Consider the following 12,536-nt stretch of genomic DNA (forward strand, 5'->3'; position numbering starts at 1 on the left):
GCTATATAAATAGAAAATCAGTATCAATTCCATAGATGCCTGCCCTGAGAAACTCCTCCAGGTGTGTATCCTTCAGGCTTCAGTGACTTCTGTGAGGTGGGCAATGTCAAGACTCTACATGAGGATAGGTATTACAGCTGAAGTGGCAATGACTTCTATAAGTTTATATAAAAATTAAAATACATAGGTGATACCTTCATGACTAGATTGGAAAAACAATTTGAATTTTGGTGATGGAATGAACACTTGAGATTGTCTACCCTTCCCCCACACTGCGATACAAATTACCTATCAAGGATCCCTAGGATTCCAGGTGACAGCAGGAAGCTCACAGAATGCGGCTTATAAAACATTCAAGAGACTTCCTCACCTCAAGGGTTTATTCAAGCAAGAGGATATGGGAGGTTGACGTAGAGTTAAGAAAGCCAAATGCAGAACCCAACGAAACCCCTGAGTTCATAGGGATTCAGCTGTATGGTTCTCCTCACCAAGTGATCCTGACATCCTGAGAACCAGCTTTTATTTCCAGAATGCCAGACACAGCAAGTTGGCTTCACTCCTAAGGCAGAAACTCAAGGACTTTAAGGGCTCACTGGATCAGTAGGCTCTGATCTTTAGATAGTGCGCTTGTTTTTGTTTTATCTTTTTCATTACAGACAAATTAGAAAGACAGAAACATAAGAGTTTTTTTGTTTGTTTGTTTTTGCTTTTTTAAATCAGGCTTAAGTTCAATATCAGATAGTTATTGTTGATATCTGATTAATCTCTCTAGGCATTTTCCTATATACACATAAAACCTCCATATAAACATATCACTACACAGACTGTTTCTTTTTTTGTGTTTTTTTTTTAATCTTTTCCCCCACTTAATAACATACCATTTTCCCTATGGATGTATTTACATCTAACCAGCTACCCATCCAGGGGAGACTGTTGCTGAGGAAAGACTGACTCCTATCTGTGGCCACAGAATCTCAGTGGGATAAAAGAGATTGTGGATGGCCTTCGGAAATCTTGTCTCACTGGCATTAGCCACTCTGTCTTTCCTTCTTCACTGTTTTTATCTTCTTTCTTGTAGACTTTACACTCTTTTAGTGCTAGCCATGCTTTCTCTCTCGGTCTCTGTCCCCCGCCATGTGCTGTGTTTCTTCTCTTTATTGTTAATACAGTTGTACTACAGCTTTATACTGTCTAGACATGTTAAAAACAAATTATGTTCCCCACAGTTATATATTCAAAATTGATGAAACGATCTCTGGCAAGGAAGAAGAACAGTTAAATAAGCTAACTGAGAGAGTTGGGTAATCAGAAAAGAGGACAGTAACATCAGTGGTTCTGTCAGAGCAACAAGGCAAGACTGTCCTAGACATTAGAGTAGAAACCAGAGACCTGACAGGTAGCCAAGGACTGTGTCCCACCAGGCCAGAGATCATACCCTCCGTGAACAGAGGACGAGGGCTGAATTCTAGAAACACAGGTGGTGAGAGCCCTTCCCGGAGATTTCACGAAAGGCTAGGAACTTTTTTCTAAGAAATAAACCACAAAGGCTGTCAAGAGGCTTGGGGAAGCTACATGCTGATACAGAACATAACACCAGATTTCTACCACAGGTTTTTAAAGTAATGTATACATACACATGAGAAGATTCAAATCATCTGCAAACCTACTATATATGTTCTTTTAGTCAGGTACTCTCCTCCCCTCCACACATCCCCACACAATCTACAATCAGGGCAAATGTGTTAGTGAACCCAATAAATATAAATGGACTTAAGTTCATGCGTTAAAATAATTACTTCCTGCTATATACTTTTTACAAGACTCACTAAAACATAACAAAAAGGTTGACAGTGGGGAAAAAAAATCTAGGCGAATGCTAACCAAAAAGAAAAAATACATATGGTATTAATATTAGATAAAGGCAACTTTATAGAATGTATAATGTAATTTTTTGTCAAATTTTATAGTTTATCTTATAAAACTATCTTTTTTTGTTTCCTTTTTAAATATCTGGAAAGACATTCTAAATACGTGTAATGATAAACACCCACTCCTGGCCTTGATGTGACAATGCCACACATTGTAATCATTTGCATGATATAATGAAAAACTGTTAACTCCTTGTTTAAAACTCTTGTTTAACTGAATATTAAAAGCCAAGTTATATGACGTCAGAGTAATTAGTTTTGTTCCCTGATACTATGTTTGAAAGTAAAACTCTTCCATGACCGACTTCCATCTCAGCTCTCCTTAACCCACAGAACAAATGCACTTCTGGACATGCAATTATTATAGGTTCTGTGTTAAGATCTTGCTCTCAATGATTCCTGATATCCATGTATTACCATGTTTCCCCGAAAATAAGACCGGGTCTTATATTAATTTTTGCTCCATTATGGCTTATTTTCAGGGGATGTCTTATTTTTTCATGTACAACAATCTACATTTATTCAATTATAGTCATGTCTCTTCTTCTGGAACATCGTCACAACGTACTAAATGCACCCGTCTGGCTGAGATCTTAACTGGGACTTATTTTCGGGGTAGGTCTTATTTTCGGGGAAACACGGAATAATTACCCCGTTAAGTCAGACATTATTAAGGCTACAAGACCCTCACTTGGATACCAGAACATATGACTGTCAACCTTTAGTGTCAACATACTGCAAAAGGCAAAATCCCTTACTCTCAATTCCCAGTTGGCAATTCATAATTCTCAGCCCTTGAATAAACTTGTCACCAATGTTAAGAAAATGGTAGAAGGAAACCATATGAAACTCATACTATCTGGAGAGAGGAAACAGGCGAGTTATTGTTTAATATCACACAGAATTGCCAAAAAATAAAATAAAATAAAATAAAATAAACAAACAAACAAAAAAAACAGTTAACAAATTTTAACCAAAAAATACTAAATCCAAGTGGCCAATTTAGTTTCTGTTGTTAAAAAAACCTAAAGTTGGTATTCTATCTCACAAAGAAGAAAATAAAATAAAACGGAAAAGCTGGGACATAAAAGGTTGTTCTTAAATTTCCTTCCACATATATCAGTATGCATGAAAAACAGTAAGAATCTTCATGGGCCCCTTGAATATTAAGTTCCTAATATGACACCATGACCTATAATCATAGCTTAGAAAAGACAACTATAGGGACTCATTTCTAAAGATTTGAAATACTTTAAAGGTATACATTTAAATCCACAGTAGTTGTGTTAAATCTGGCAGGATTTAGTCTGCTCTACACAAGAGCAAAAGGGAGCAGGAGGATTTTTGAGACAGTCAAGATTATATAATTGTTCAGTCTTTCAAGCTAAGTAACAGTTCTAAGTCACTGAAATGATACAATCACATATAGCAGGGATGTCCAAACTTTTCCTTAAAGGGCCAGAGTGTAAATATTTTAGGCTTGTGGGCCACATGGTCTCCGTTACAATTACTCAACTCTACCATTGTAGAATCAAAGCAGTCATAGACAATAGGTAATGGATGAACACGGTTGTGTTCCAATAAAACTTTATTTATAAAATCAGGTGGCCAGCCACCAAGTGGAAGTTTGCTGATCCCTGACTTATAGAATCACTTTCAGGCTTAGATAACCTTTGATCTGTTGGGAGATTATGACAATAGGAAAATAAGACAAATTAAAAACAAAAGCCCTTTCAGCTTTGATAAAGGGATTCATCACCAATCTAAGAAAACAGGACTTTGATATAATACAGGTCCTTGTTCAATTTATTCCCTTCTACACAAGGACACATTTCCACTGGGGAACCCATCTGAAAGTAGTAGTGTGGCTTAAGAAGAATAGCGAAATTATAAAAGTATTTATAAGTGTTTATTTTTCTACTGTTTAGAAGCTACATTCTTACTCTTAAAAACAACAACAAAAAACCCTCTGCAAAGATAATCACAAAGGATGTATTTACGATTCCTTACCCATATCTTGCCAGAAATGCTGAAAAGACCAGCCATACCAGACATCCTAAAAAAAAAAAAATGAAGACAAGGAGAACCATTGGTGATGCATACTATGGAAAAACAAAACAAAACTGAGGTCACAAGGATCTGCCCTCCCACTTTTGTAATGCATTGTCTCTCTGCTGGATTCACAAGCATTCATATAGAGCTTAGAGTCCACAGCCATCATTTTAGTCACTGCTGTAATACACTCAAATCCCCTGACCTGTTTCTCCCTCCATTGTACATACCTGGCAAAAACCTCAACCTTGGGCAGCTGCATGTCTCTGGGGAAAAATCAGATGACCAGCTGACTGTTCTCCCTTCACAGTCACAAACCTCAGTGAGCCCTCAATACTGCATTTTTTAGGCTCTACCTGAGAGGACAGCTCGTGTCCTTTTTTCCTCTCTTCACACCCTCCCTTCATCATGCACTCTCAGCTAACAAATGCTCCTCGCTTGTCACTGCGAAATCAGAAGCCGTTGTGTGATCTCTCTTATCTCCTCACCAGCAAATCTGAGCCTGGTGTACACTCATCCCCCTTCTCTTGTTACGACAGAGAAAGTCTATCTGCCCTACCAGTCTAATTCCTCCACTTGTGCTTTGGATCCCATCCCTTTGGCTTGTTAATGACTTGGTTCTTTCTGCCATGCCCTCTTCCTGCATTAGCAATTTCTCCCTTTCTGCTGGATCATTTTCACCGGCATGAAAACATGTTCTACCTTCTCTCATCTTTTAGAAAGAGCATCCTTGGACCTCACCTGGCTCTCTGGCTTCACAGACAAACTTCTCCAAAAAGTAGTCCGTGCTTGCTGTTTCTTCTTCCTTAAGGCATCTTTAACCCATTCAAACCTGCTTCTGTCCTCACTACTGCACTACTACTTGTCAAAGCCACAAAAATCTCGCCTTGCTTCATTCAACATCCATGTCTCCAACTTGATCTTCTTTCACCCCTTGGTAATTAATATGGGACACCAGTGACAAGGTGGCTCTTAGCAGAAGAGACTGAGGAGGGCAAGAATGGATGAGTTCAGAGAGAAGGCTGTGTGGTGTCTGGCCCAAGAACGGTGCTAGTGCATATCAGGGTGGCACCGGGGGGAGGGGAATGGTGGTGGAAAGAAGGGGGGCATGTAAAATGTGTTCTGAAGGTAGGCCTGGCTATAAGGTGAAGGAGAGGGAAGATTCACACAGTCTCACCCAGAGCAGTGTTCTAAGAGCTCATGCATGCGTGCCCTCCTCAGTCTCTTCTCCTCAGCCCCCCTGGCATGGTATGCACTGGTAACATCCAAGACCTCACTGCGGTCAGAGGCCTTCATGGTCTGCTCCTCCCCTTCCCCACGCACGTGTGACTCTCGCTGCCTTTCACTGTCTTCACCCCACCACCGTCCTGGTCCTCCGCATACCAAGGTCCTTCCAAGTGGGGCCTCATGTGCATGTGACACCCATTCCTGGAAATATTCCTCCTGCTGCGCTTCACCTGGCTCGGTGGTTCTGTCCTTCAGGTTGCACGATCCTCCCCTCACAGCCTCTCCTAGCCCCTCATCAAATGGAGGTCCATGCCCCCAGTTAGTCCCTGTCTTAGTAAAAGTTTTTGTTTGCTTGTTTGTTTTTGAAATAGCCCGTATCCAAACTATGACTCTTTGTAGCCCTAGTTTCTTTCTTAACCTGCCTTACTTTAAGTTACTTGAGGAGAGCAGACAAACCTTGTCTGTCTTGTTCAATTTTGAATACCTAGTACCTAGAATAGTATCTGGCATAAAATCAGTACTTAAATATTTGTAGAACGAAAAGCTGCTTTTAGAGGAAGCGCGGTGTTTCCTGAGTATTATATAAATGCTACTAGATAATTTATTCCTGAATATTATAAACTTTGATCCTTTTTGAACAAGGATATTCTTTATACCTGTATATACCAACAAGTGCACTTAAATTACAAGTGTAATATAATTAAGTAAAATTAATTATAAATATGACAATTCATTCAAAATTAAAACCAACGGTGGAAAAAGTTATTACAGTTTGGCCTAATCTACCTCACCCGTCATGCCATCATGACCATGATTTCCCAGTCACATTCTGCTAGGCCGACAAAGACACCACACATACAGTAACAATTCCTTCATAAACTATAATTTAAGAGTTACATCCATATCTTATCAATAATGCAAAAGAAAGAAAGAATGGAAAATGGTGTTCAATACCATATTTTGTAAAGAGAAAACAGCTGGCATAGCTTAGTGCAAAAGCTAGGGGAAAGGCTTTCTTTTATTAGTAACCTACCTGAATCTGGATACTTAATTCCCAGTGTACTAACAACTAGCTGAAACATATGTGGGTCAACAGAAACACAACACGGTCTACGTATGGTCATATGTATTCTGGGTAATTAAGAGAGAATATGAAGAAAACTGTAGACTTTCAAGGTCCATGGACTGCTCACTTGATACCTCCCATTTTATAATAACATCCTCTCATTAAAAAATAACACCTTACGTTAGAGAAGCTGGGGATTTCCAGCCAGTCAGAGGCTCAACTGATTGCCATTTCTTCTCTAAGATATAATTCTGCAGGTCTTCATAGATTCCTGGGCCGCGGTAACGGCGGAATATCCCATCCTTTGCACTATAAATTATAAAAACAAATAAAAAATAAACCCATTAAAATAATAAATGTGACAGATAACAAAAATCAAAATAACTAATGGTTTTACACGTGAACTCCACTCTGAATTTTAACTTGGCTCAATTGAAGAAAAATAATTATACTTAGGCATAAATCAGAAAGCATGTATAAATATTAATCCATTACAAATGAGAAATTCCAAAACAGAAACTATTAAACATTCACTGCACAGTTTGCGACTATAAGCAAAGTTTGGCTGTGTCTAATCTGCCAAGTTACTTTTTATTATTTTTGCTACCAATTATTTCATTTTTCTCTTAGAATAGCAGACCACCAGTTGTTAGCAAGTTTTGAAAAACTGTATCCACATTTCCAAATTTATGTCATTCAAGTTCCTTCCCTCAAAATTAACAAAACACCTCCTATTCTCACATGCCTCTTCAGTCTTCCCTTGCTCTTGCTTTTTCTCCCCACAGTCAAGCTTCCTAAGGGAAGAGTCTACACTTGCCATTTTCTCCTCTTATATTACTCAGTCACTGCTCGTGCAACTTGCTTTCTGCTTCCAGGACTCCATGGAAACTGCTCATATTAGGGGGTCTCCAATGACTCCTAAGTGCCATATCCAGAGGGCATATTTCTGCCATTTTTGCTTGTCTGTCATTGGCCCTGTTTGCTACTAAACACACCCGTTCTTCCCTCCTTTCCCTTGGCTTTTATGACCTGAGCTCGCTGGACTTCTTTCTGCTACTCTGACCACCCCGTCTTAGTTCTGTCTGTCTGAAGTTTGACCAACCCCAAGTTCTGTCCTAGACCTACTTTTCCTCCCATTGTATGTGTTTGTTCTAGATATATTCCAACTGTTATCTACGTTGATGCTGAGAAATTCCCAGTATGTATCTCCAGTCTAGTTCTTTCTTCTGAGATTTAGATCCTGAAATCAAACTATCACCTAAACTTCTCTACTTGGAATTAGCATAGTCACTTCACACTGTCTTCTCCATTTTGGCCTCTATCTTCCAAACCTCTTATTTTAATGGTTCTTCAATAATTGTTATTAGTTATACATGTCTTGCTGGTAGTCATCACAGGCTCTCCCTTCCTTATGGCTAATAGGTCACCAAGTCCCAATGATCCCACCTCCTAAGTATTTCCAGAACCTATCCTGTCCTTTTTCTTTGCCCGCTCACTACCTGACCTCTCTAGCCTCATCATCCAGGATGGGCCAGCCATACAGAACTAGTTATAGTGCTCAGATGGTATTTCATTTTCTCTTGGGCTTTTCCATATCCTCTATCTGGAAAGAACTTCACCTTGTCTACTTAACCAATTCCTACTTATCTATTATGAATCATCCCACCTTTATGTCATCAGAAAAAATCTTTGATCCCCCTTCTCATGGCTGAAATTAGATTTCGTCCCTGCAGCACTCCGGGTGTCTGTCCCTCTGTTCTAACTATCATTCAGTGCAGACCAATCTTTCTCCCTTCAAACGTCAGGCTGAATGAATGATGGTTAAGGAAAACAACTTAGAATTCCTGGTATACATCTACTGAGTTTTAATATTTGCAAGACCAGAAAATTATTTCAACTTACTGAAAAAATGCTGGGAGAGTGGTAACAAAGAAGCGGCCACTCAAACCTATAAGAAGAGAAACAAAAAAAGTTACAAGTCAAACTCAGACTAACCCAAGCACCTAACTCAAGTTAAAAGAGAACAGGAAGCTTGGAGCTTGCTTTTATAACCACATTATTAAATCACATTTATCTATTTTTTTGACTTAAATAAATTTTATTTTTACCCATTTTTATTTACCTAACACTTTCTGGTCACTGACATACAACTCGCTTATTTTTCATGTGTTACACTGAAGTTTTCTGTCTCGTGCGTGACTTGGAATTATATGGTGGCTGAAAGGATAGGTTTTAAAGTCATGCGACCTAGATTAAATACTAAATTCTCCAATTACTAGCTTTATGACTTAAGATAAATTTCTTAACATTTCTGAGCCTCAGTTACCTCATCTGTAAAATGGGTATATTAAAGCCTAATTGAATTGTTCTGAAGTTAGATTAGATCAGTATGTTTCGTGCTTAGCACATATTAGTAAAGGACTAAATAAATTATAAGTATTATTATATCAGTTATAGGTTTAAAAATAACAATAAAGAATATGAAATAATAAGATCATTTGTAATCTTTGTACATTTATAAAATCTGCAAGTACTATCAAGGGACTCTATGCACATTAAACAGAGTTCTTCAATTTGTCTTAGCAAACCTTTACTGAATACTAACTACATATCAAATGTTATGGTAGGTATATGTGATGACAAAGACAAATAAAACCCTTAGTCACTCAGCAAATATTTACGAAGTACCTTTTTTGTTCCAGGGACTGTTCAAGACACAGAGATAAGCAAAAACATATATTTTCTTTGTTCTTACAGAGCTTACAGTCTATTGGCAGACCGGAAAGAACTTAATACTCACAATCATGACTATAAACAGAGATAGATGACATCAAGAAAGGGGCATGCAACAAAACCCTGAATGAGACTAGGAGTAAAAAACAGAGCCCTGCTCTTTAAATGTTTACAATAAATAATATTTATATGTGCACCAAGAGTGAGCAAGCCTGGTCCTGGCAAAGAGTAGGAAAGTTAAAGGATCCTCCTGGCCAGCATGGAAAAATGACAGACACATCATTTTCACGTTTCTTACCACTTCTGCCTTTCCCACTGAAGAACGATCTGGACAAAATCAAAGATCTATTCAAATAAAGTAGCTCAAATTTTACATCTCTGTGGTCACTTGCAATTTGAAATACTGAAGGTTTACTTTTAATAAAATATAAATAAAATTTGCTTATACTCATTTTACAAATTAAACCTGTATTCAGCATAATAATTTACTGATTAATGAAGAGTCTTCCCAAAGAAGGATTCTCTATTTTTTTCTCTATCAAACTAAGTAAACTAAAATAGTCCTATGGCACTTAAAAGAAAACAGTACTCTGAAGGCAGTAAAACTCAATGTTATAAAAAGAAACACTTACTACATACATTTATCATTGTACCTTAAAAACAAAACAAAACAAAACAAAATAGCACAAGTGACCTGAGAAGTCAACTGAGGATTAACAAGCATCTCTGTCTACACGGCTAACACTGATTGGAATTCCACCCAGCAGGGAACAAGGGTATCTTTCAGTATATTTCCAACTCTAAATTGCCAAATTGCCATGGAAAAAGTATTAGTAATCCTAAGGGCTTAAAAATTATTATAAGGTATGACCCAGCAATTTCACTCCTAGGTATCTATCCGGAGAAATCCAAAACTCTAATTCGAAAAAATTTATGTACACCTATGTTTATTGCAGCACCATACACAATAGCCAAGACATGGTAACAACCGAAATGTCCATCGGTAGACGACTGGATTAAGAAACTGTGGTACATTTATATAATGGAGTATTATGCAGCCATGAATAAGAATAAAATCTTACCATTTGCAACAATATGGATGAACCTAGATAAGATTATGTTAAGTGAAATAAGCCAGACAAAGACAAATACCATATGATCTCACTTATATGTGGAATCTAAAAAAAGAACAAATGAATGAACTAATCAGAAACAGTTTTGGAGACATAGAGGAAAAACTGAGGGTTGCTAGATGGGCGGGGGGGTGGGAATAAGGGGGAAGGTGAGGGGATTAAAAAGCACAATCAGTAACCACAAGATTGCCACGGGGATACAAAAGTCAATTTGGGGAATGTAATCAATAATGTTGTAAAGATTTTGTAGGGTATCCAATGGACACTTGTCTTATTAGTGAGACCAACTCAGGGATGATATAGATGCCTGATCACTGCACTGTACACCTGAAGCTGAGCAACAATGAATGTCAACTACAATTTTACATATATATATATATATATATATATATATACACACATATATATATATATATACACACATATATGCACACACAAGTGGAGTACAGCATTAGGAATAGAGAGAGTGGAAATGTAATAGCTGTATGTGATATCAGAGGGGTAAGTAGATGCGGGGTGGGGGGTTGTCACTGTGGGAGGGATATGAATGATAAATGTTTAACTATTACATTGTTTTGTACACCTGAAACTAATAAAAAAATGTTAACAAAAAAATTATTATAAGCTTTTGTTTGAAATAATTATTATAAACAATTTCATATCTTACTTCTTTTCTAGATATAGATTCTTATGATCATCCAAAAATTTCATCTCAGGAAAGTGACAATGTTATGGAATCATGCTTTATTTATATGGTATTTTAAAATGCAATGAACAAATAGCATCCATCACCTCTTTAAGTTTCTATTTAGGTTATATTTTTATCAGAATACACAGATAGAATTTCTAATGTTAGTTATCATTGAACACAATATTTGAACTCGTTCTTTAAAATTCTTCATATGTTCTTGGTCATCATTGGCCACAGCAATAAATTAAAAAGTAAACAATACGTATAACAATATTTCATAAAATATATTACAGAGTCAAACAGTCCTTCCTGACCATTGTACTTAAAATAGTGGCTCACGATATTTTCTACATTTTCACCCCGCTTTCTTTTTCTTCATAGCCCTTGTTACTATTAGACATTATTTTCCATTTTACTTTTGTTACAGTCTATTTCCTTCACTAGAATGTAAGCTCAACGAGAAGCCAGGTCTTTGTCTTCCTTATTCACCTGTCCCACTCATTGTTCACCTGTATCATTCACCCGTATCACTGATATCCAGAACAGGGACTGGTGCATGGTAGAAACTCAAATATTGTTGAATAAACACATTAATTGAAAGCATTAGGATTGTAATTTAAACTTATAAACATAAAATAGTATAATTTGAAGGGAAATCTTTTCTAAGCCACTCAAACTGGCTGTAGAATTTTGTCTCCTAATTTTTACTTGTGAGTTATAAAGTTTTTATCATTTAAAAATATTCTAGAGCCTCTACTTTAAAAAAATTGGTCTAATACATAAAATAATTAATCACTTTTCCTTTTTGGACTTTGTTTCTTGACTATTCTTATAGAATACTAGACCAGAGACCTTTTTTCCTTCTTTGATAAATATTTCAAATATATACTGTATAGTTTATTTTTAAATAAATGCTATAAGTCAATGATGAATTTGTTTTAAAAATATTTTACCATAATCAACTTCTCTCTTACTTCATTATCAAAAAAGCCAATCCATTCACAATGGAAAAATAACCATAAATTTACATTTTAGATGGGAAGACTATATTCAACTAGACTTTAAGTTTGTGAATCCATCACAAAGCTGTTTAATTCTGTTAATCCAAATTATGCGGTGAATTCATGGCCTAAATGGCTGAAATGTGAATAGGTCATCTGAATTTCCAAGAAACTCCTCATAAAATGTCTGGTGCCCGCTAATTCACAAGGCTTACTTACACCTGATTTCATTGGACTCAAGCCACTAAAACATGAAAACAAGTTTACAGCAAAAATGTAATTGCAATGACTTGACCTCTAAACAGAATAACTCACTATAAAAGCCAAAACCATGAATTAGTAACTATAATTTTCCATCTCTAAACAGCTAATGGGCAGAAGTGGCTTTGATTCAAATGCTTAAAAAAGGTAGAGGCATGAAGACTAATTGCTTTTAATAGAAATCCCTCTCCATGGGTTTGGCAACACATTGATCTTAACAGACACCATCAATTTTGTTGCCCAAATAATTGGTAATTCAGTACTTTGTCTTTTTTAAATTCATTTATTACAGAAAGGTAACAGCTGCATTGCCATACCTACCTTCTATTTTTTTCCTTGTAAAGGAATAAAATGGATAGAAATAGAATACAGATAGAAAAAATAAAGTTTGAAAATAGTCAAATTTGAGATTTGAGTCATAAAAGCTCAACTTTTCTTCTCAAT

At 36.7% G+C, this 12,536-nt stretch overlaps 1 protein-coding gene across 1 annotated transcript in view; it reads right to left on the minus strand.

Annotated features, from left to right (window-relative positions):
* The window catches only part of TMX4 (thioredoxin related transmembrane protein 4), a 41,190-nt gene that overhangs the window by 15,428 nt on the left and 13,226 nt on the right, over positions 1 to 12,536 (minus strand). The window contains exons 3-5 of the mRNA XM_019734915.3: positions 8,176 to 8,221; positions 6,454 to 6,582; positions 3,939 to 3,984 (exon numbers count right to left, since the gene is read on the minus strand). Of these exons, the coding sequence (XP_019590474.3) occupies positions 3,939 to 3,984; positions 6,454 to 6,582; positions 8,176 to 8,221 (221 nt within the window). The remainder of the gene's footprint in view (positions 1 to 3,938; positions 3,985 to 6,453; positions 6,583 to 8,175; positions 8,222 to 12,536) is intronic.

This window comes from Rhinolophus sinicus, chromosome 13 (genome assembly GCF_057876585.1).
Source record: "Rhinolophus sinicus isolate RSI-liver-muscle chromosome 13, RSI-T2T, whole genome shotgun sequence".
In the NCBI taxonomy this organism is placed as follows: Eukaryota; Metazoa; Chordata; class Mammalia; order Chiroptera; family Rhinolophidae; genus Rhinolophus; species Rhinolophus sinicus.